The sequence below is a fragment of the Brassica rapa genome, chromosome A09 (assembly GCF_000309985.2).
Source record: "Brassica rapa cultivar Chiifu-401-42 chromosome A09, CAAS_Brap_v3.01, whole genome shotgun sequence".
Classification (NCBI taxonomy): Eukaryota; Viridiplantae; Streptophyta; class Magnoliopsida; order Brassicales; family Brassicaceae; genus Brassica; species Brassica rapa.
The window spans coordinates 38373200-38391727 of record NC_024803.2 but is presented as its reverse complement, the minus strand read 5'-3'; the positions used below and the strand labels follow the sequence as shown (position 1 = coordinate 38391727).

The 18528-nt window shown below is 36.7% G+C and overlaps 5 protein-coding genes and 2 long non-coding RNA genes across 9 annotated transcripts; 4 read left to right on the top strand and 3 right to left on the bottom strand.

Annotated features, from left to right (window-relative positions):
• The first annotated feature begins 665 nt into the window (after positions 1-665).
• Positions 666-18481, top strand: LOC103842140. 3 transcript variants are annotated; one of them, XM_033278982.1, is made up of 3 exons: positions 666-670; positions 9855-9860; positions 17957-18481. In XM_033278982.1, the coding sequence occupies exon 3, from the start codon at positions 17966-17968 to the stop codon at positions 18335-18337; it is 372 nt and encodes a 123-aa protein (XP_033134873.1). In that variant the 5' UTR covers positions 666-670; positions 9855-9860; positions 17957-17965; the 3' UTR covers positions 18338-18481. The 3 variants fall into 3 exon arrangements, with proteins under 3 accessions (XP_033134873.1, XP_009117004.1, XP_033134872.1); XM_009118756.3 differs by lacking the exons at positions 666-670; positions 9855-9860 and adding an exon at positions 17787-17879; XM_033278981.1 differs by lacking the exons at positions 666-670; positions 9855-9860 and adding an exon at positions 17798-17876 and having other exon boundaries at positions 17955-18481.
• LOC103842147 (probable E3 ubiquitin-protein ligase RNF144A-A) lies at positions 2033-3640 on the bottom strand. Its single transcript, XM_009118761.3, has 2 exons — positions 2311-3640; positions 2033-2236 (listed from the first exon to the last, which is right to left on the bottom strand). Exons 1-2 carry the CDS (start codon positions 3201-3203, stop codon positions 2158-2160), a joined length of 972 nt encoding a protein of 323 aa, XP_009117009.1. The 5' UTR covers positions 3204-3640; the 3' UTR covers positions 2033-2157.
• LOC103842146 lies at positions 3849-6706 on the bottom strand. Its single transcript, XR_001955980.2, has 2 exons — positions 5080-6706; positions 3849-4938 (listed from the first exon to the last, which is right to left on the bottom strand). It is a non-coding gene; the product is annotated as an uncharacterized LOC103842146 (long non-coding RNA).
• LOC103842142 (SOS response-associated protein YoqW) lies at positions 8466-10830 on the top strand. The gene is made up of 8 exons (XM_009118758.3): positions 8466-8746; positions 8833-8977; positions 9059-9144; positions 9336-9448; positions 9617-9682; positions 9826-9935; positions 10054-10119; positions 10194-10830. Exons 1-8 carry the CDS (start codon positions 8652-8654, stop codon positions 10659-10661), a joined length of 1149 nt encoding a protein of 382 aa, XP_009117006.1. The 5' UTR covers positions 8466-8651; the 3' UTR covers positions 10662-10830.
• On the bottom strand, positions 9818-10194 carry LOC117127941. The gene is made up of 2 exons (XR_004450932.1): positions 10011-10194; positions 9818-9961 (listed from the first exon to the last, which is right to left on the bottom strand). It is a non-coding gene; the product is annotated as an uncharacterized LOC117127941 (long non-coding RNA).
• On the top strand, positions 10881-14572 carry LOC103842145 (suppressor of mec-8 and unc-52 protein homolog 2). The gene is made up of 10 exons (XM_009118760.3): positions 10881-11103; positions 11188-11328; positions 11413-11462; positions 11535-11652; positions 11726-11774; positions 11849-11938; positions 12330-12398; positions 12709-12832; positions 13330-14078; positions 14181-14572. The coding sequence occupies exons 1-10, from the start codon at positions 11051-11053 to the stop codon at positions 14454-14456; spliced, it is 1719 nt and encodes a 572-aa protein (XP_009117008.1). The 5' UTR covers positions 10881-11050; the 3' UTR covers positions 14457-14572.
• On the top strand, positions 15294-17025 carry LOC103842141 (protein JINGUBANG). The gene has a single exon (XM_009118757.3). The coding sequence runs from the start codon at positions 15397-15399 to the stop codon at positions 16792-16794; it is 1398 nt and encodes a 465-aa protein (XP_009117005.1). The 5' UTR covers positions 15294-15396; the 3' UTR covers positions 16795-17025.
• Positions 18482-18528: the final 47 nt, after the last annotated feature.

The window sequence follows — 18528 nt, the reverse complement described above, 5'->3', positions numbered from 1 at the left end:
TGTGTTATTTGTACTGAATTTTTCCTTATCAAAATAAATTTAGGCATATTGTGACTGTTTAGATTAGAAATTGCTTTAACGCTAATGCTACTGTAAATGCAAGAGCTATAGTTGAAACTGTAACACAAAGTAAACTAATGTATGTATCTATAAAGATGTATATATTAGAAGTTTTTTAATATGAACAAGTCTCTTTTTAAATATAACTTCAACAAGATCAAGACACTCTTGACTTTTTGTTATGGCCTCACACAACCTAAGGTGGAATACATAACTTTAGAACCTCTCTTCTTAACCCTTTTTTGTGCTTTTCACTCACCTTAAATGTTATGAAGACCCACACTTGTGCTAAAAATATAATTCGAGTGATTACCCTAATACACATGCTAAAGAAGATTATTTATACCTAATAGCCAATCGCCTAACCTAGCCTCCCAAAGACATATTTCAGAATCTCCAAATGTGACAAATTCCCTAAATAATTTACTAAGCCTTTATGAAATTTCCACGACGAGATTTCCCTTGGACCGTCCAAGGTGATCCAGCTGTTTTTTCTCCAAGTGATCTTTAGACTGTCTCCAACTTGGCTATCGGTTCAGTTTTCAAGTCTTCAGCTCTACTACATCTCAATCATTCTGCTCGCATCCTGTACTTCCAATTGGTTCAAACTGTCCACCTAATATTTGCATCTTCAGAAGCATATTTGATTGAAGGCATGGCTAAACAATAACTGAAAGAAGAAAAAGCCGGATCTGTTTCAATTTTCAAACAAAAAGGCTCACACTAAAATTATAGGGAAACAAAGGGATCACCAGAACCAAAAAGGGAAACACTCAATATGGTAACTAGAGCACCGGAAAATAATTCCGGCTGAGAGCCAAGAAAATAGGAAAAGTGGATTCTTCGGTTACTTTTTCAGAGTAGGTTTTCTTATTACGAACTAGTTTTGAGTTATTTGCATAAATCTATTCCAAAGATTAGGACATGATAATTTTCATTTCAAGCAGTCTGTTTTGAGATAATTGATGAAGTAGCCAAATGAGCCTTCTGTGTGTATACGATAACTTGTAACCCCTGTTAAACAGTGAACAGAAATTTAGAAAATAAGGAGAATCAACATTCAGAAATTGTTCTTGTTTACAACCAAACATCTTTGCGTCTTTGTCCATCAGTAGTCAACATGTTGCAACCACTACACTGGAAACAAAGATAAATTATGTATTCCATATTCACTTCCTATCCTTAGGCTCAAACCCGATGCAGATAATGTGTCTTCCATGAGGGAATTGCTTATTAGCAACACTAGAATGATAAACCTCCCACCTACGGGACTTGGAAGTACTCCAATCTATCCTCTGTTGTATTGACATCTGTGGAAGGCGCGCAACAAGTTGATTTTCGAGGATAAGTAATGTTCTGAGTCGGAGCTGGTCTTAAAAGTTCTAAAAGATGCTCGTAGCTGGGAAGAAGCTTCTCAGGCTAACAAGCACTCTGTTACCCGACTCCCCTATCATGCGCTGGTGCGCTCTATTCTGTCCGGCCTTAATTGCTTTACAGATGGAGCTTGGAACCCTCATACTGGAAACAGTGGTCAAGGCTGGGTCTTCTCTGACCCCTCTGGTGTTGAGTTGAAACACCATTCCACTAACCGACGTCACATAGTTGTAGTGGCAGAAGCTCTCGCGGTAAAAGCTGCTCTCTTGGATGCAGTCACTAATGATTTCTCTCAGCTGAATATCTTCTCTGATTTGAAGTCTCTCATCAACCTCCTCAACTCTTCTTCCTCAACAGTTTTACTACAGAGTGTGCTGTTTGATATTAGAGTTTTGAGTGCTAGGTTTGAATCTATCTCCTTTTATTTCACCCCTCGGTTGGGTAATGTTGTCGCAGACTCTTTAGCAAAGGCTGCCTTAAGCGGGTTGTAATATCTCCTGGTGGAGAGTAACTCTTTTCTCTTTTATTATTCAAGTAGTTCGTTCAAAAAAAAAAAAGGCTCAAACTGTTATTCATCCCCAAGTGAACACGAACTTACTGGTGTGAAAGACAATTCCATATAAATAAGGATGATCCAAAGAAAATTGTGATGCTAGATTGTTACCAAACAGAGAATCCAAATCCATAAATCATAAAATAATACATAATAAAAAATCTAGTACGTCAACGCTTGCAACTATAACAATAATGAGTATGGTCCCTAGATGGTGTTCCACAGTTGTAGCAAAAAGCCAACCCACACCTGCACACAAGTAGTATTAAAAAGCTCAGAACTGTCATTAAAATATTGCATTATTAAGATAAAAAAAAAGTTACCTGCACTTCATGTATAAGCAACCTTGAGACTTCTCAATGTAGAATTTGCAAGAAGGGCATCTCGCCCATTTGTGAGACTCCGCCATTTTCTTCAGCAAAATGTCATCCCTCCCTCTTTCGTTATCAGCCAGCTTCTGAAACTCCTCGCAGGTAATCTCGGGATGCCACTGCGTCCCGCACGCTGCACACACCATTCTATTACAATGAGGACACTCAGATTCCTTCAAGTTCCCGCCGTCTTGGCCCTCGTCCAAGAAAACCAGAGCAGAGCAGTCCTTGTACGGACAGTAGAACCTCTTCGAACGCATCACCACAGCCTCGCAGAGAGCGTCTCCCCACCGATCGAAAACCTCCCGCGGCAGGATGGGACGGCACTGATCCGGCTCGAGGCGCCCCGTACAGCCGGAGACAGGACAGCCGATGGAGAGCAGGTTGTCTTGTAATTTAGCGGCGATGTATCTGGAGACGCAATCGCTGCAGTAGGAGTGAGGGCACCCGCTGATTCGAAACGACTCGACCGTTGGTTTTGATTCGACGCAAATCTCGCAGTCGAAGAAGGTCAGGGGTCTTCTCCGGGGGGGCTTGCTGTTCGAGGACTGGCCTTTCTCTAGAAATTTGCGAGCTGGTGGAGGGAAACGGAGGATTATGAGATCGTCGTCACCTTCTTCTTCGCCGCCGTTGTATTGATCGAGATCTATGAAGATTGGCGGTTCGGATTTGATTCTGAGGCTGCGATCACGGTCGTAACTCTCGACGGAGATGGCTTCGCGTTTTGTGGAGCCGCGGGAGGAGAGAGGGGCGGAGAAGATGTAACAGTCGCTGTCTTCTTGGTCTATGTCTCTGGGGAAGTCATTGAGATCGAAGACAGGTGCAGTGTCCGTTCGTGTCGCCATTTCGTGATGAGTAGAAGAAGAAGAGTATGTGTTGTGGTTAGGGTTTTATGCGACCATTTTCTGACGGTCTGTTGGACCAATGCCTAAAACACTTGTTTTCCACTTGTCTGTCTTTCATAATTTTCATGAAAATAAAATTGAAAAATAACAATAAAAAGCAGATAACTCTCATTGTATATCATCAACCAAACAAATTAGAATTAGGCAATTAGCTAAGACCATCCCTAAGAGCATCTCCAATGGTGTTACTACCATTGGAGTCCTTAAGTATATTTTATTATTATTTTTTTTTTTAAGAGTTAAGGATTCTAATGAAATTTGTATGTCCAATGGTGTTACCACCATTGAAATCCTTAAGAATAAAAAATTAATAAATTTTTAAAAAGTTAAAAAAAAGAAGAGAAAATCATAAGAAATTAGTAACTACCATTAAAAAACAAAACATAAGAAAAATAAAAAAAAAATATTTTGTTTTAAAATATTGAAGATCCAGCCGTTGTAAGTTCCAGCCATAACGCTCTGTTACGATAACCAAACTTTCTATGTTTTTGCTTTTGAATTTAGGGGAATTTCGGATATTTCATGGTGTCTTTTAGACTTCTTACATGAGTAAGCTTTTGTTGTGTTTTAATTTAGTCTCTCAGGTAATCTAAACCGTAACGCTCTGTTGGTTTCAACCTTGAGTTACAAGTTTACAACAATTGAAATAGATCATGAACCAAAACATGTTTTGTAAAAGAAATATTATAAGAAGCTTAGAGCCAGCTGCAAACTTGACAATCAATCACACAAAGGCTCGGCTCACTCGACCAAAAGATTCATCTTCTTATTAACAAACTTGATCACACCTCTCATCTACCTTTGTTTGAGAAGCAGCTGTCTTACTCTCTCAAAAGTCACACCTGATGGTCGATCATTTCATCTAACAAAACGCAAGCCTTTTGAGTGTCTGCATCTGGTTCACACACTCTGATCATCTTCCTAAACACATCTTTATCATCATTGTGTATGTGTCTGCCAAGATCTTCATCAGACTCCTCCAGCTTTACAATATTCCAAACACCCACAGCAATATATAATTCTAGTACAATAAAGTATCAACAAAGAGTCAAACTTGTAGTCTTAAACTAACCAAAGACAGAGCAGCTGAAAGTATTATCCCCTGCACTGCTCCTCAATCAACATGAGAAGTAGTCAAACTTTGTTTACCAGCCAGCCAGATGGAAGGGTGCGACAGAGACAGAGCAGCTGAAAGTCTATTCCAAATCAGAGGCAATCTCGAGGTCACTATCTACATCAACAATGGCGAGGAATGGCAAAGGTTTGATTGAAATGGTTCAAGAACAAGAATCTTTGATACCGAGACCGATCTCAGAGCAGCTTGCATTCTCAAGGACCATTCATCAAAGCAAAGAGGCTGATATAGTGGAGAGACTCTGTAGACTTCTGATGATGATGAAAAACGAGAACCTGTCTCTCTCTCTCTCTCAAGTTCGATCTCGGTGTTACGAACAGATTGTAAAAGAAAAGATCTTTAAGAAATAAACTCAGAACTCTCTTGTGATCAAAAGCAAATACAAGGTTCTGAGAGATTTATGATGGAGTATTCTCACCTCCCCTACACATACTTCATCTACTTTCTTCGATACCTCTCCAACGTGTATTAAACATAGATCTAAGAAACTTGGATCAAGCAAAAGAGATATCTTCTTGTAGGCCTTCCTTGTCCGTGAATCTGCAAAAACCCCAAATTTCACCGATTCGATTGAAAACACAATTCCCCTATTCCGTAACCTAATTTGCAAAGAAAACGACATGAAATCGAATGTAAATCCCAAGAATCAAAGGAAATCAACAACAGAACCCTTCGATTTACCTTCTTTACCCGGAGAGATCATAATCGCCTTATCGCCGAGACTAACTTCTTTTTTTCTCGTCTAGACTCAAATGAAACGAACACGTGAAACCCTTCACTCGACGGACAAAATTGATGTGCCACGTCAACAAGGATCAATACATTTTAATCCTTAGCAAATGACTGATCCTTATGTTATTTGGGTTAAATATTATTATTATATGCCTAATAGTTAAGGATTTGGACTTAAGGATTCATTAAAATCTCGCGTTGTGGATGGTCTAACCCTTCATTCTTAGCTTTTTGATTTATTCTGAAATAAGTTTTGTTTCAATATTATTTAATTTTTTGCTTCAAAATAAAATACTGAACAGTATTGTTTCAAATTAATATATGTTTTATATCCTCATTTTTTTTGGAATGAAAGTTTTAAATTAAATTAGTCTTTAACTTTTATTTATTATTATATTTTACCAAAATAAATTTTATATATATTAATATTAACTAATTAATATCACAGTTCAACTATTATTTGCATTTAATTAGATTTATAGATCAAATAACATTAAAATAATTATTTCTAAAAATTTTAGCTCGGTTAAGAAGAATCAAAAATAAATAACATGATTTTTACTTCAAAATATTTTTCTTAATTACTTATAGAAAATATATATGCATGGTGTTTTTTTTATAAAATATGATGTCTTTGTTTGTTTATTCATAACAAGTAGTAAATTTACTATACGATAAAGTTGAACTTATGTTAAATAATAGTTGTGTTAGATTTTTGTTGAAATAAATAATTGAGTAAATTAGTTTTAACTGAAAAGCTGAAAATTATAATCAATAAAAAATGAGAGACATAGTATATTTAGAATTCTCTTTAAAAATTAAAAAAAAAAAAAAAGAAATCAAGTCTCATATACCTAGAAAAATCCATAATTAGTTAATTACTCTAAACACCATTGATATTTCTAAATTCCAATATTGTTCTTGCACTTGTCTTTGCCCCAGCCACAGCCCTGTCAGCCCCTATCCATACTTCTTCCTTCTCCCTTTAGTATCTCCATAAAATCTCTTACCAAATAATAATATTATTTCTCTCTTCATCTTTCCTAATCTTTTATTACACTATTTTTTTTTTAGAAATACAATCTTCTTCTTTTTTCTCTTTCCACCGTTATGGATCCAATAAAATTATCTCATCGACAAGTTCATCCAAAACAGCATTTTTGTTAGTTTTTTCGATGTTGACCACGATATTGAAGGTTCAAAGCGAGTCCATGACTCATACATGAGAGATCTCTTCAATTCACGTGTTGATGCATACATGTTGGTAAAAACACATGGCCGTATAAATGGACTGTATAATCAAGAAAAAGTTGGTTCTTCTTAAATTTGTTGATGATGACCTGAATTTCACATTTCAATTATGAGTACCCTTTTGCTATATAACATGTTTGGTTAAGCCTTGTGAGCATATACACGTTGAGATAATTGTTACCAACAGGTGGTGCCATATGATTTAAAAATTGTTCGATAGATGTTTCAAATAGGTGTGGCTCGATATATGATTTGTTAATTTTTACATAATATATTTCCGTTAGCTGATATATTTTTCTTTAACTGTTACAAAAGATGTTGACGCTTTTTTAATTTGTGGGTAAGATGTTTATAAATAGCTTGTGTTGGCTGATACATATTTGATTAAATGCTACAAGATTGGTTACTGAACTAACTTAATCATTATCTATTTAATGTATATATTCTTTACGGTTAATCATTATTGTATTATATGCAAAACCAATTAATTACATATAACATATGTTTTACATTTTAAATGACATACTACATTACGATTATTGGTTTCGGTACATGATAAGTTTTTTTCTAAAAAACAAGTTGTCCACTAACAATCTATATAACATTTTACAGTAAAACTTAGCGTTAAACTTCTTGCGCTACAAAACAGTTTTTCATATGATACGTGGTTGTTAGATGAAACGTATAGGTTACCATGATAACTTTATAATTAGCTTGTACATGTTTAGTTAGTTGTTATCTAACTTGTAAGACACTTTTTACAATGGTTGGTGAGATGTCGAGAGATAACTAACTTTAGCTGATACATGATTTGTTAGATGCTACTAAATAGGTTATTGTTCTAAGTTAATCGTTATCTTTGTAAGTGTTATCACATTTTCTAATTTAACTATTGATTTTCAATTTCAAAAGTTCAACTCAAAGATACATATACTGGAGAAAAAGTTATAGTAATTGCGTTTGGAATAAATATCCAAGAGAACATGTTTGGAGGTTTGGCTTTCTTTGAATCCATGATTCACTCGCATCCATGGTGTTTCAAACATCAAGTTATTGTTGTGATGGTGACACAGATGGATTGAAGTGGAGGATGAGGTTACCATATGATTGGTGTCGAAAATAAAGTAGGTGATGATTTGAAGATTTAAGAAGAAGATCGATTGATTTGAAAATAAACTTTAATCTTAATAGAAGTTGAGAAAACTCGGAGAGAAAGAGAAAAAGATGTAAGTTTGGAAAAGAAAGAAAAACAAAATGTTATTTTAGGGCATGAATAAAAAGGAAAAGGGGATACAAATGTCTACGTGGACATGAGTTTTTCTTATGATTTATGATAGTTTCTTAATTTATCTATGATTTGTGTATATTGACATAATTGTCTCTAAAGTAATTATTGTAGTGGAGTAACCATTTGTAAAAATTAAAATCAAATTTCATAATAGTGACAAGAGCTTCCACTAGGGGGATAAAAACCAAATTCTAAAAAATTAAAACGAATTCTCCAAAAAGTAGTATTAAATCCGAATAGAAATTGGTTAAATATCCGAATAAATTCAAAATTTTGGTATTTAGAGATTCAGAACCAAACCCAATACAAACCGAAGTATTTCGAGTATCCAAAAAATAATATATTAAATGTACAAATACAAGTACATTTGAATATATTAAATCTAAAAAATAATATATTTTAATATACAAATACAAGTATTCAAAAGTAAATGTCTAAACATCTGAATAATACTCATATCCAAATATTTAAGTCAAATCAATTTATATGTTAAATTAATTTATTTTGGTAGTCATTATTCAAATTTATATGTAATGTATTATCATTTTTTTAGATTTTGAATTTTTTTAATTATATATAAGTTTTATTTTTTAATTTAAACATGTTATTTGAATCCTAAACCGAATTCGCAAAGATCTGAATTAAATGTGAATCAAAATTTATAAATTTCTGAATATGACTGGAATTTTTAACACTGAAAATTTGAAACCTGAACTGACCGGAACCAAATTAGAATCGAAATTTATAAATACGGAACCAAATTAGAATCGAAATTTATAAATACCTGAGGTTGAAATCTTTAATCTGAGAGAAACTCTAGACTCGAATATCGAAAAGATCCAAACCGAACGTCTTTTTATCTTTTTAATTTATTGAACAAGCCAAAAGGGGGCCATGGTTCGATTAACGATTTAGTGGGAACAGCAGGCCTGACGGCTCTATTTGTCATAGGGGTTTTCTTCTCCGACACGAACATAGTAAGATGTGCGGCAGGGCTCGCTGTACTCTGAGACCTGAAGATGTCCGCAGGGCTTGTCACCGTCATGGCCCTCCTGCCCGTTTTCTTCATCTCGAATGGTTTTTCTCTTTTTCTCCTTTTACATTTTTTCTTTCTATTTGACTGTGGGTCCTCAGAACATCGTTGTTTTTTGTCGGTTATACAGTTATCGTCCTTCTTACAATGTTGCGCCTGGATCTTATATGCCGGTTCTACGGAGAGACAAAGATGGTGTTGCTGTTCACTGTATGAAGTGGGGATTAGTCCCTGGCTTCACTAAGAAAACTGATAAGCCTGATTTCTTCAAAATGGTAAAAACTTTACTATTTTGGTTTTACATCTGTTTAAGTTCTCTGATTCCTGTCCTGAGATACTGATCATATTTTTTGCAGTTTAATGCTCGGTCTGAATCGATAGCTGAGAAAGCATCTTTTCGTCGATTGCTTCCAAAGAATAGGTGCCTTGTTGCAGTTGATGGGTATCTCTATTATCTCTTTTATTATTCTTAGCCCATGTTTCATCTGTATGTGAAGATATCCCTTACTTACTTATATTATTCTTAGGATCACAAAACTGTTAAGAAAATTTCAGAAAAATTCTGATGTTATGTTACTGTAAGTAGATGTATATCCCAAAAAAAGTACTTATATAGTGAGATTCATCTTGAAGGTTCTATGAGTGGAAAAAGGAAGGCTCAAAAAAGCAACCCTACTACATCCATTTTAAGGATGAGAGGCCTTTGGTCTTTGCTGCTCTTTTTGATTCTTGGCAGAACTCAGGAGGTGTGAATTTCTTATCTCTGTACACTCAATATCTTCTGGCTATCTGTGCTTATATATACTTGACGCAACACTTAGAGATGAATTCATCATTTGTTTATTATGGTAGCTGAAATATCTTGTCCGCTTTGAATGAATTTTACAAGATAGGAGTTACTCTTTTCTGTGCAGGTGAGACACTTTATACCTTCACGATTTTGACCACTGCTTCCTCGTCAGCCTTGGATTGGCTCCATGGTGAGTTATAAAATACATTAGTTAATATGAAAGTTACATTTCTGATTCTTAGTAGCAACATAACATAATAAAGTTGGATATTGTATATTCTCTATGGACCCTTTGCTTGAGTTTCTGATTCTTTGTTTATTTTTGACTTAAAGACAGAATGCCAGTAATTTTGGGAGACAAGGATTCAGTCGATACATGGTTAGATGATCCCTCAACGTCGAAACTGCAGCCATTACTTGCACCTTATGAAAAATCGGATTTGGTAAGCTTTAATTTGTTTTTGTGAAACTGCAGCCATTACTTGCACCTTATGAAAAATCCTTATGAAACTGCAGACAAGGATTTGTTTTTGTGCATACTCTTGAGCTTGAATTTTTCAGGTATGGTATCCAGTAACCTCTGCAATTGGTAAACTATCTTTTGATGGACCAGAGCGTATTCAACAGGTACGGTTTAACCAGTTTCCCCTTATTTATTAGTGTTACTAGTCTGCGTTCTCAAGCAGTTTTGGTGTAAGCAGATACCGTTAAAGGCCTCACAAAACAGCTTGATCTCCAAGTTTTTCTCAGCAAAGCAGCCCAAAACAGAAGAAAGAGACAAAGAAACCATCCCAGCTGGTCCGAAAGAGGAACCTATACTTGAAGGGGTCCTAGTCTCGGATAGCAATGATGAAATCAAACAAGTGGATGAGGAGAAAGCCGAACCATTAGTTGGAGATAGCTCAGCCGTTGCATCTCCTCCTGAATCTGTAAAGAAGGAAGGTGAATCCGTGGAGACTGGTGGGTTAGAGTTAACCGGGAAGTCGAGTGGAAGAAAGCGAGATTATGAGTTATTTTCAGCTCAAGAAAAGCCATGGAAACAACAACAGTCTGTTGTGGTGAGGATGCAAGATGATAAAAGCTGTGGGAAACACGGAAGGAAGAAGCAAGGAAAAGGAAACTCCAAGGAGACGCAGTCTACGTTACATTTCTTTTTCGATGAGAAATAGTTTGTTTGTACATAAATGAATCTATGATGACGTGTGTGTTGAGAGCTAATATGGTTGTAGACTTGTAGTAGATCATCAAGGACACTTATGTATCGTCGATGCTTTGTTTATGTGTTGTGCTCAGATCTCTAGATGAATCTCTATTATGTAACTGTTGACAGAAAAAAAAAAAAAAAGGAACAAGGTCAATTTTGGTTTATTCTAAAAAATAGATTAAACCGATAAGCGAAGAAAATAACCGAAGTAAACCGGACAGCAAACCGAAATATTGCTAACAAAAATAGTCGGTGATGATATTGTATCCGACTCAATCGAAGAAGAACAGTTTGTAAACCCTAGGCGTGATTCAGCCAAAATCGCTTACAAGTTGAAATCGAAATCGAATCTAAATGAGTTCTTCGAAATCTAATTACAAGGAAAAGATTGCTGCTGCTCGTCGGAAGTGAGTAATCAATCTCCGTACCCTCTCTTTTCCCGCATCAAATTGATAATGATTAATTAACAATTACCTCTCTCGTTTCAATAGGGAGGAGAAATCAGAAGATTCCGATAGTCTAAAGTACAGAGACCGCGCGAAGGAACGAAGGGAGAATCAGAATCCTGATTACGACCCCTCCGAGCTCGGCTCTTTCCACGCCGTTGCTCCTCCCGGCGCTGTTGATATCCAGTGAACACTCGTCCCCCCCCCCCTGATTGCTCCAGTTTCTCTAATCTAAATCTTAACCGAGTCTTTTTCCTTTTTGTCGTGTAGTGCTGCCGATGCACTTAAGCTCTCTATAGAGAACAGCAAGTATCTTGGAGGTTCGTGTGTTACTTTTTTATTATTACGTTTATGTTTTTTTCTCTTAAATTGAGTTTGAATTATTTTGGTAGGTGATGTTGAGCATACGCATTTGGTTAAGGGGTTGGATTATGCTCTGCTGAACAAAGTTAGGAGCGAGATTGACAAGAAGCCTGACACTGAAGATGATGGTGGTGGTGGGAAGGCTAGGTAAGTTTTTTTTATTATATTTGTTTTTTTTACTTGACTCTTATCCGCAATTTTTTTCCTCTTTCTTTTACAGTGCGCCTAAGGAGGATCAACGAGTTACTTTCCGTACTGCAGCTGCAAAGGTATGTTAATTTTGCGCAAGTTTTGGGATTTTGATTAAAGCTTTGATGTGATGTCTCTTTGTCATGTCTTTCAGTCGGTTTACCAGTGGATTGTCAAACCTCAAACTATCATCAAGTCTAATGAGCTCTTCCTTCCCGGCAGAATGACTTTTGTTTATGATATGGTAATAATGCATTTTCTACTTTTATAGTTACATGTCTATTCTGCTTCCACACGTTTTGTCTTTCAGTCTCAGGAAAATCTTAAGAAGGTAGCTTGAGTTTGTAATTGATTTTAAGAATCGTATCAGCAGAATTGGTTGAAAAGTCCTTCAGTTCTGCTTTTGCAAAATTAGATCAAATAAGAGGACAAAAGGTTGAATATACTGTTTACTACTCAGTAGTGTTATGAATGAAGTTTCCTTCAAATTATTTTTTAGTTAGTTCACAAGTGTCTAATACTCAGTTAAGCCAGCTAACCTCAGTATGATTTTAGTCAAACACTTATTACCTGAGTACTCTTGTTGTATCATAATAATTTGATTTACTCTTTGTTACTATTTTTGCTGAGTTTAGGAGGGCGGCTATACCCATGACATACCGACCACGTTATATCGGAGTAAAGCTGACTGTCCATTACCAGACGTACGTATATTTCTAACTCCTTGTTGCATTGGTCTTCTTGATCTTGAAGATTTCTTAGGACTGTATACAGTGATTGTTACATATGAAATTTCTGTGGTGATTTAATTGAAATAAGCATACTTTTGTGGTAAACTAATATATTAATTTTCTTTAAAAATATGTATTCATCATTTTTCCTGCTGAATCTTGGATCAAAAATTCGTATTGGTGAAAAAGACAGTTTAATTTTTTTTAATGAAAGCGCTGCTGCAGTTGCGGTGATAATTGAATCATGAGCATGCACTAATGCTATTTATTCTTTCTCCGACAGGAACTTGTGACAGTCAATGTTGATGGCTCGGTGCTTGATCGAATTGCTAAAATCATGACATACCTTCGCCTTGGATCCACGGGGAAAGTTCTCAAGAAGAAAAAGAAAGAAAAAGATGGCAAAGGTAATCCTCACTGTAAGATCATACATGTTGTGCATTTCCTAGCTACACTTGCATTGTAACACAGATTTTGTAATAGCAGTACTGCCCTCGCTTACAAACTGGTTAAAAAAAAATATCCTCAAATTGTTTCTGCTTTCCCCCTAAATTTGCTAGTTGTCTAGTTAACAAGTGGGAGCCAAGTATTAAAGAGTATTCCTAGTCTTCAACTACATTCTAGTAGTATTATCTATGATGTCTGGTTGTGTTCGGTTATTGTCTTTTTGTTATCAATTCTGAAGGAAGGTAGTTGTATTATAATACTTTTTGTGGCCACTCGATATACGTAGGCATGGTTCTTTGACTTCCTTTTAGAAATTTGTATTATGCCTTGTTGAAGACATCGGCTTGTTTCTAGTCATTTAGGAATCTTAATTTTTTTTTCCATCTTAATATTTATGCAATTTGTTTTATTCCTTCCCCCCTTCCAATCACGTTCTCTGCAACTTCTTTAAATGCAGGAAAGACGTCAACTATTGCGCATGGATATGATGAAGACAATAATCAGTCTAAGGCTGAGAACGGATCTAAGAACATTATTCAAAGGGAAGTTTTACCTCCTCCTCCTCCGCCGCCATTACCCGCTGGGATTAACCATATGGATTCGAGTAACAAAGAAGAAGTACCCCCTGTTGCCAGGGCAGAGGAAAATGACATATTTGTTGGTGATGGCGTCGAATACACTGTTCCCGGTAAAGATTTGACGCTAAGTCCTATTTCTGAGGACATGGAAGAATCTCCCAGGGATAAGGAGAAAGTCTCTTATTTCGCTGAGCCAGTGTATGGTCCAGTACAGCCAACTGCTGGTCAAGAATGGCAAGATATTAGTGGATATGGTGAAATGCATACTCAAGGACTGGCTGCGGAGTATCCGGGAGAGTGGCAGGATTACCAATACGCGGAGCAAACTTTGTATCAAGAGCAGTACCTACAGCCTGGAATGGAGGGTTACGTTGCCCAACCAGAAACGGATATTTTGCAAGATCCTCAACTAATGTCTCAGGAAGAGAAAGATAGGGGTTTGGGATCAGTGTTCAAGCGTGATGACCAAAGGCTTCAACAGTTGAGGGAGAAAGACGCACGGGAGAAAGATCCAACTTTTGTATCCGAGAGTTATTCAGAGTGTTACCCGGGTTACCAAGAGTACAACCATGAGGTTGTCGGTAGCGATGAAGAAGCTGATTTGTCTAAAATGGACATGGGCGGAAAGGTAATGTACTCCCTCCCTGGTTCAATCACATATCCCTTTTTTTGTCAATAGTGAAAGAGAGAAAAGTTACAGTTTCTGGGGTGTTGATGTTACATGAAACAGGCAAAAGGGGGTTTACATCGATGGGATTTTGAGACTGAAGAGGAATGGGAAAAATATAATGAGCAGAAGGAAGCCATGCCAAAAGCAGCGTTCCAGTTTGGGGTAAAGATGCAAGACGGTAGAAAGACAAAGAAGCAGAACCGTGACCAGAAACTTAACAACGAGCTTAACAAGATCAATAAAATAATGACGAGAAAGAAGATGGAGAAGGAGGGTGGGGATGTTGCTTCTTTGGATGCCTACGATTCACAGACTCCCAAGAGATCCAAGCATTGACTTTATTTTCTCAACTTTGTAATCTACTTTGTCTCTTTCTATTTTGTATTTGGATTGTTAGTATTTTATCATGAGATTTCAGAGTTTAAAAGGATTTTACATCTCAACAACAATTACTTTTAAACTCTTTACACTACATCCAAAGAATCATACTAAAAGTGCCTAAAGTAATTAGATGTAATGGTAGAAGTTTTTGGTTAAATTAATAGATGATATATATCTTCAGCAAAAGTAAGTTTTAAAAATTCTTAGAACATCTATAATTTAAGGTGAACGAAATATGATTTTATAATTTAGTATATAAATGTATTTAAAAATGATTTTCAATATGTGATTGCTCTTTTACCTATTTTAAACCCCAAAAGCTAGTATTGTTGCCAAGTATTTTGGTTATAAAAAAATTATCGAAGAGATCTTATTTATGTGAAAGTAACTCCACTACCTATTTTTAATCAGATCCAAAAAGATAATATCAATAATAGCTAGTAGCATTCTAGACATATGGTGTACAAACCAGTAGTTGTTTAGCATGGAAGCAGACTAATATAATATAACCACTTCCTTCTATTTATGCTGGCATATATTCTAACGGTAATTCTCTGCTGCCTCCCTTTTAAAACTACAAATCTATTTGAAGGGAATATACAAATAGTAAAAAAAATCGCTAGGATATAGTTAGAACGGATGTGTAACATGGAAGATGAATCAACAAGAGTTTTCCTGAATTAGATTAAGTTGACAGACACGATAACCAAAAAAAGTTCAACCAACCATTCTCGAATTGCTCCCTGCCACAGCTATATTTGTATCACATCATCATTCTTAAGCGAAAACCCAACCCCCTTCCAATCTCAAAAATCTAATATCCTTTCTTTCTTTCTTACGAAATAATTAATTCAAAAGTTTTTAAATTACCAGAAGTTAAGCATACATTAAAAAAATGTTCGCCGAAGCGGATAGTATTCCTAGAGCAAAATATGGCAATATGATGCATTCTGATCCGAATCTCGCATCCACAACGACTAACCAAACAGAGGAAGAGTACGGCGTACGCAACAGCAGTGCATCTGCGGTCGGCACAGGCATGTACGATAGAATGAGCTGCGAAGGTTCTCCAATGATGATGTCTCCTTGGAACCAAGCGAATCCATTTGCTCAAACTCAATGGCCCAACGTCGAAGAAAACCTACCTCAGAACGGCCTTATTGGCTCGCTTGTTCGCGAAGAAGGCCACATCTATTCTTTAGCGGCCACGAAAGATCTTCTCTACACCGGTTCCGACAGCAAAAACATACGTGTCTGGAAGAATCTGAAGGAGTTCAGCGCATTTAAATGCAACAGTGGGTTGGTAAAGGCCATTGTGATATCAGGGGAGAAAATCTTCACGGGTCACCAGGACGGTAAGATCCGCGTTTGGAAAGTATCTCCGAAGAACCAAAGCTTGCACAAACGGTCTGGCACGCTGCCTACTCTGAAGGATATTTTCAAGGCCTCTCTCAAACCGAGAAACTACGTTGAGGTGAAGAAGAACCGCACCGCGCTTTGGATCAAGCATGCAGATGCTATCTCTTGTCTGAGCCTAAATGACGAACAAGGGCTGTTGTATTCTGCGTCGTGGGATCGAACCATCAAGGTGTGGAGAATCTCTGATTCGAAATGTCTAGAATCGATCCCTGCTCACGATGATGCTGTGAACTCAGTGGTGTCGACAACCGAAGCGATTGTTTTCTCCGGATCAGCTGATGGAACGGTAAAAGCATGGAAGCGTGAGCAAAAAGGAAAATACACAAAACACACGCTCATGCAGACGTTGACTAAGCAAGAAAGTGCAGTCACTGCTTTGGCTGTGAGTAAGAATGGTGCTGCTGTCTACTTTGGTTCGAGTGATGGATTGGTGAACTTTTGGGAGAGAGAGAAGCAGTTGAACTACGGTGGTGTTTTGAAAGGACACAAGCTTGCTGTTCTTTGCCTTGAAGTTGCCGGCAGCCTTGTCTTTAGTGGATCTGCTGATAAGACAATATGTGTGTGGAAGAGAGATGCGAATATTCATACATGTCTTTCTGTGCTTACTGGTCACACAGGTCCTGTAAAATGTTTGGCGGTAGAAGCAGACCGTGAAGTGTCGGAACATAAAGACAAAAAATGGATTGTGTATAGTGGAAGTCTGGATAAGTCGGTAAAAGTTTGGGGAGTTTCAGAATCTTTCATTGACATGAACCAAATCGGCATGATGCACCAGCAACAGCAACAACAGGTCATATCGCATTCAGAGCCTTTTATGTCCGAAGGGAGTGTCTCTTCGTCCACTGGTGGAGCCAGCAGTCATCGGAGACAGTAATCACGGTTTGTGGTTTACTGCCCAAATAACAAGCTTGGAAGAACTTCGAACGAATCATTTTACTTTAATATTAACTTTGAATGCAAAAAAAAAAATTATAGTTTTATGATGCAGTGTTGTATAACGTGGAGTTAAGTTTGAACATTTTTAATTATAAAGGTTTTTTGTAATCTTCCTATATTTGTGATTAAACCATGTAACTTCTTCAAACTTGATAATAATTATTTCTGTTGTGCACATCTCCTGAAAATTTTCTAGCAAAAAAAAGAACTGTAACATGGTCATCATGTTGTTATATATTTAATCGAAAATTTGAAATACAATCTTTAGTGCATTTGTGAAACAGATAATAAGTAAATAATATTTTGTATGTTCGATGTTTTTTTTGTTGACGCTGTTCAGTGTTTGTCTTGACAGATGATAAGTAAATAATTAATAGTTTCACGATAACAAACAACGGAATGGGACAGCTGGTGCCACTAGTGGTCGGAGTTTGGGAAATGTTGGGACTTAGGACAGGGAACGTTCAGGTTCATAATCAATCATATGGAGCTGAAGTACAATATGGCGATAAAGAAGAATGCAATGTATAGTACACAATTAGCTCTGGTCCAGAAAAAAGTATTGGGTTGATCCAAGGGAAGAGATTTTTAGATCTACATAAGATATAAAATTTTGTTACTCAGATCACATAAATTAAATTTAAGAAAAGAAGATGAGAAAAACGATAAAACCTAAATCCAAACATGTTAAAATACAAAATCCGTAAACGAAAAGATAGATTCTAGTACATCGAAAATTTGTATTTGTCCGTAAGCAGAATAAAAAAAAAGCGGTGAAAAATTAAAGAGGAGTAAAACTGTAAAAGTGAAAATGAGAAAAAATAAGAAAAGAAGCGATGAGAAACGTGTGTTCACGGATATTTGATTATCCTATCTATCTCTCGTCGTTAGTGGCTGTGGCAGCCACACCCACCTTATCCGCAATCTCCTATTTCTCTAAAATATAAAGCTTCCCTTCTTTTGCTTCTCTCATACTTGAGTCGACCCACTTTCTGTTGCATCCTTCAAAACTTAATTCATTAGGTATCCTGTCTCTTCTCTTCTGTCTTGTTTTTCTCACTGTCTGCTAATTATTGAAACAATCTAATGTAAATTTTCAGCAAAAAGGAATGGCTACAGCAGCGGCGCCGGCGGTGGTTGCATGGACAAGAACGGGAACTGCGTTCAAGTCCGGACAGGCACAGATGAAATCGGAGATGAAAGTTTCTTACGTAAGAGGACTAAATTCTTACGGTGGTCTCAAGGCACAGAACAACAAGGTTGTCTCTATGGGATTACCAGTCTGCACCGAACAGTGCTTTGCAAACGTCGTGATGTCTCTCAAAGGACGCACAAGTCGTGGAGGAGCATTGACCTCGACCTGTAACGCGGTCGGAGAGATTTTCAAGATTGCAGCAATCATGAACGCTCTTACTCTCGTTGGCGTTGCGGTTGGATTCGTTCTCCTTCGAATCGAAGCTTCTGTTGAGGAAGCTGAGTAAATAGATTGAGGAATCCTTTTTCTTATATTATTATTATATTGTTGTTGTCAAGCTTGGATGCATTATATGACATTTGTTTATGATGAAGCTCTTTTGTTCTTGGAATCCTCACTGATCAAACGGTACTTTTTTGTTTGTTTGGAAGAGCATCTGCAATCTTTCGATCTCATTAGGTTGATTGAAGCTTGTTA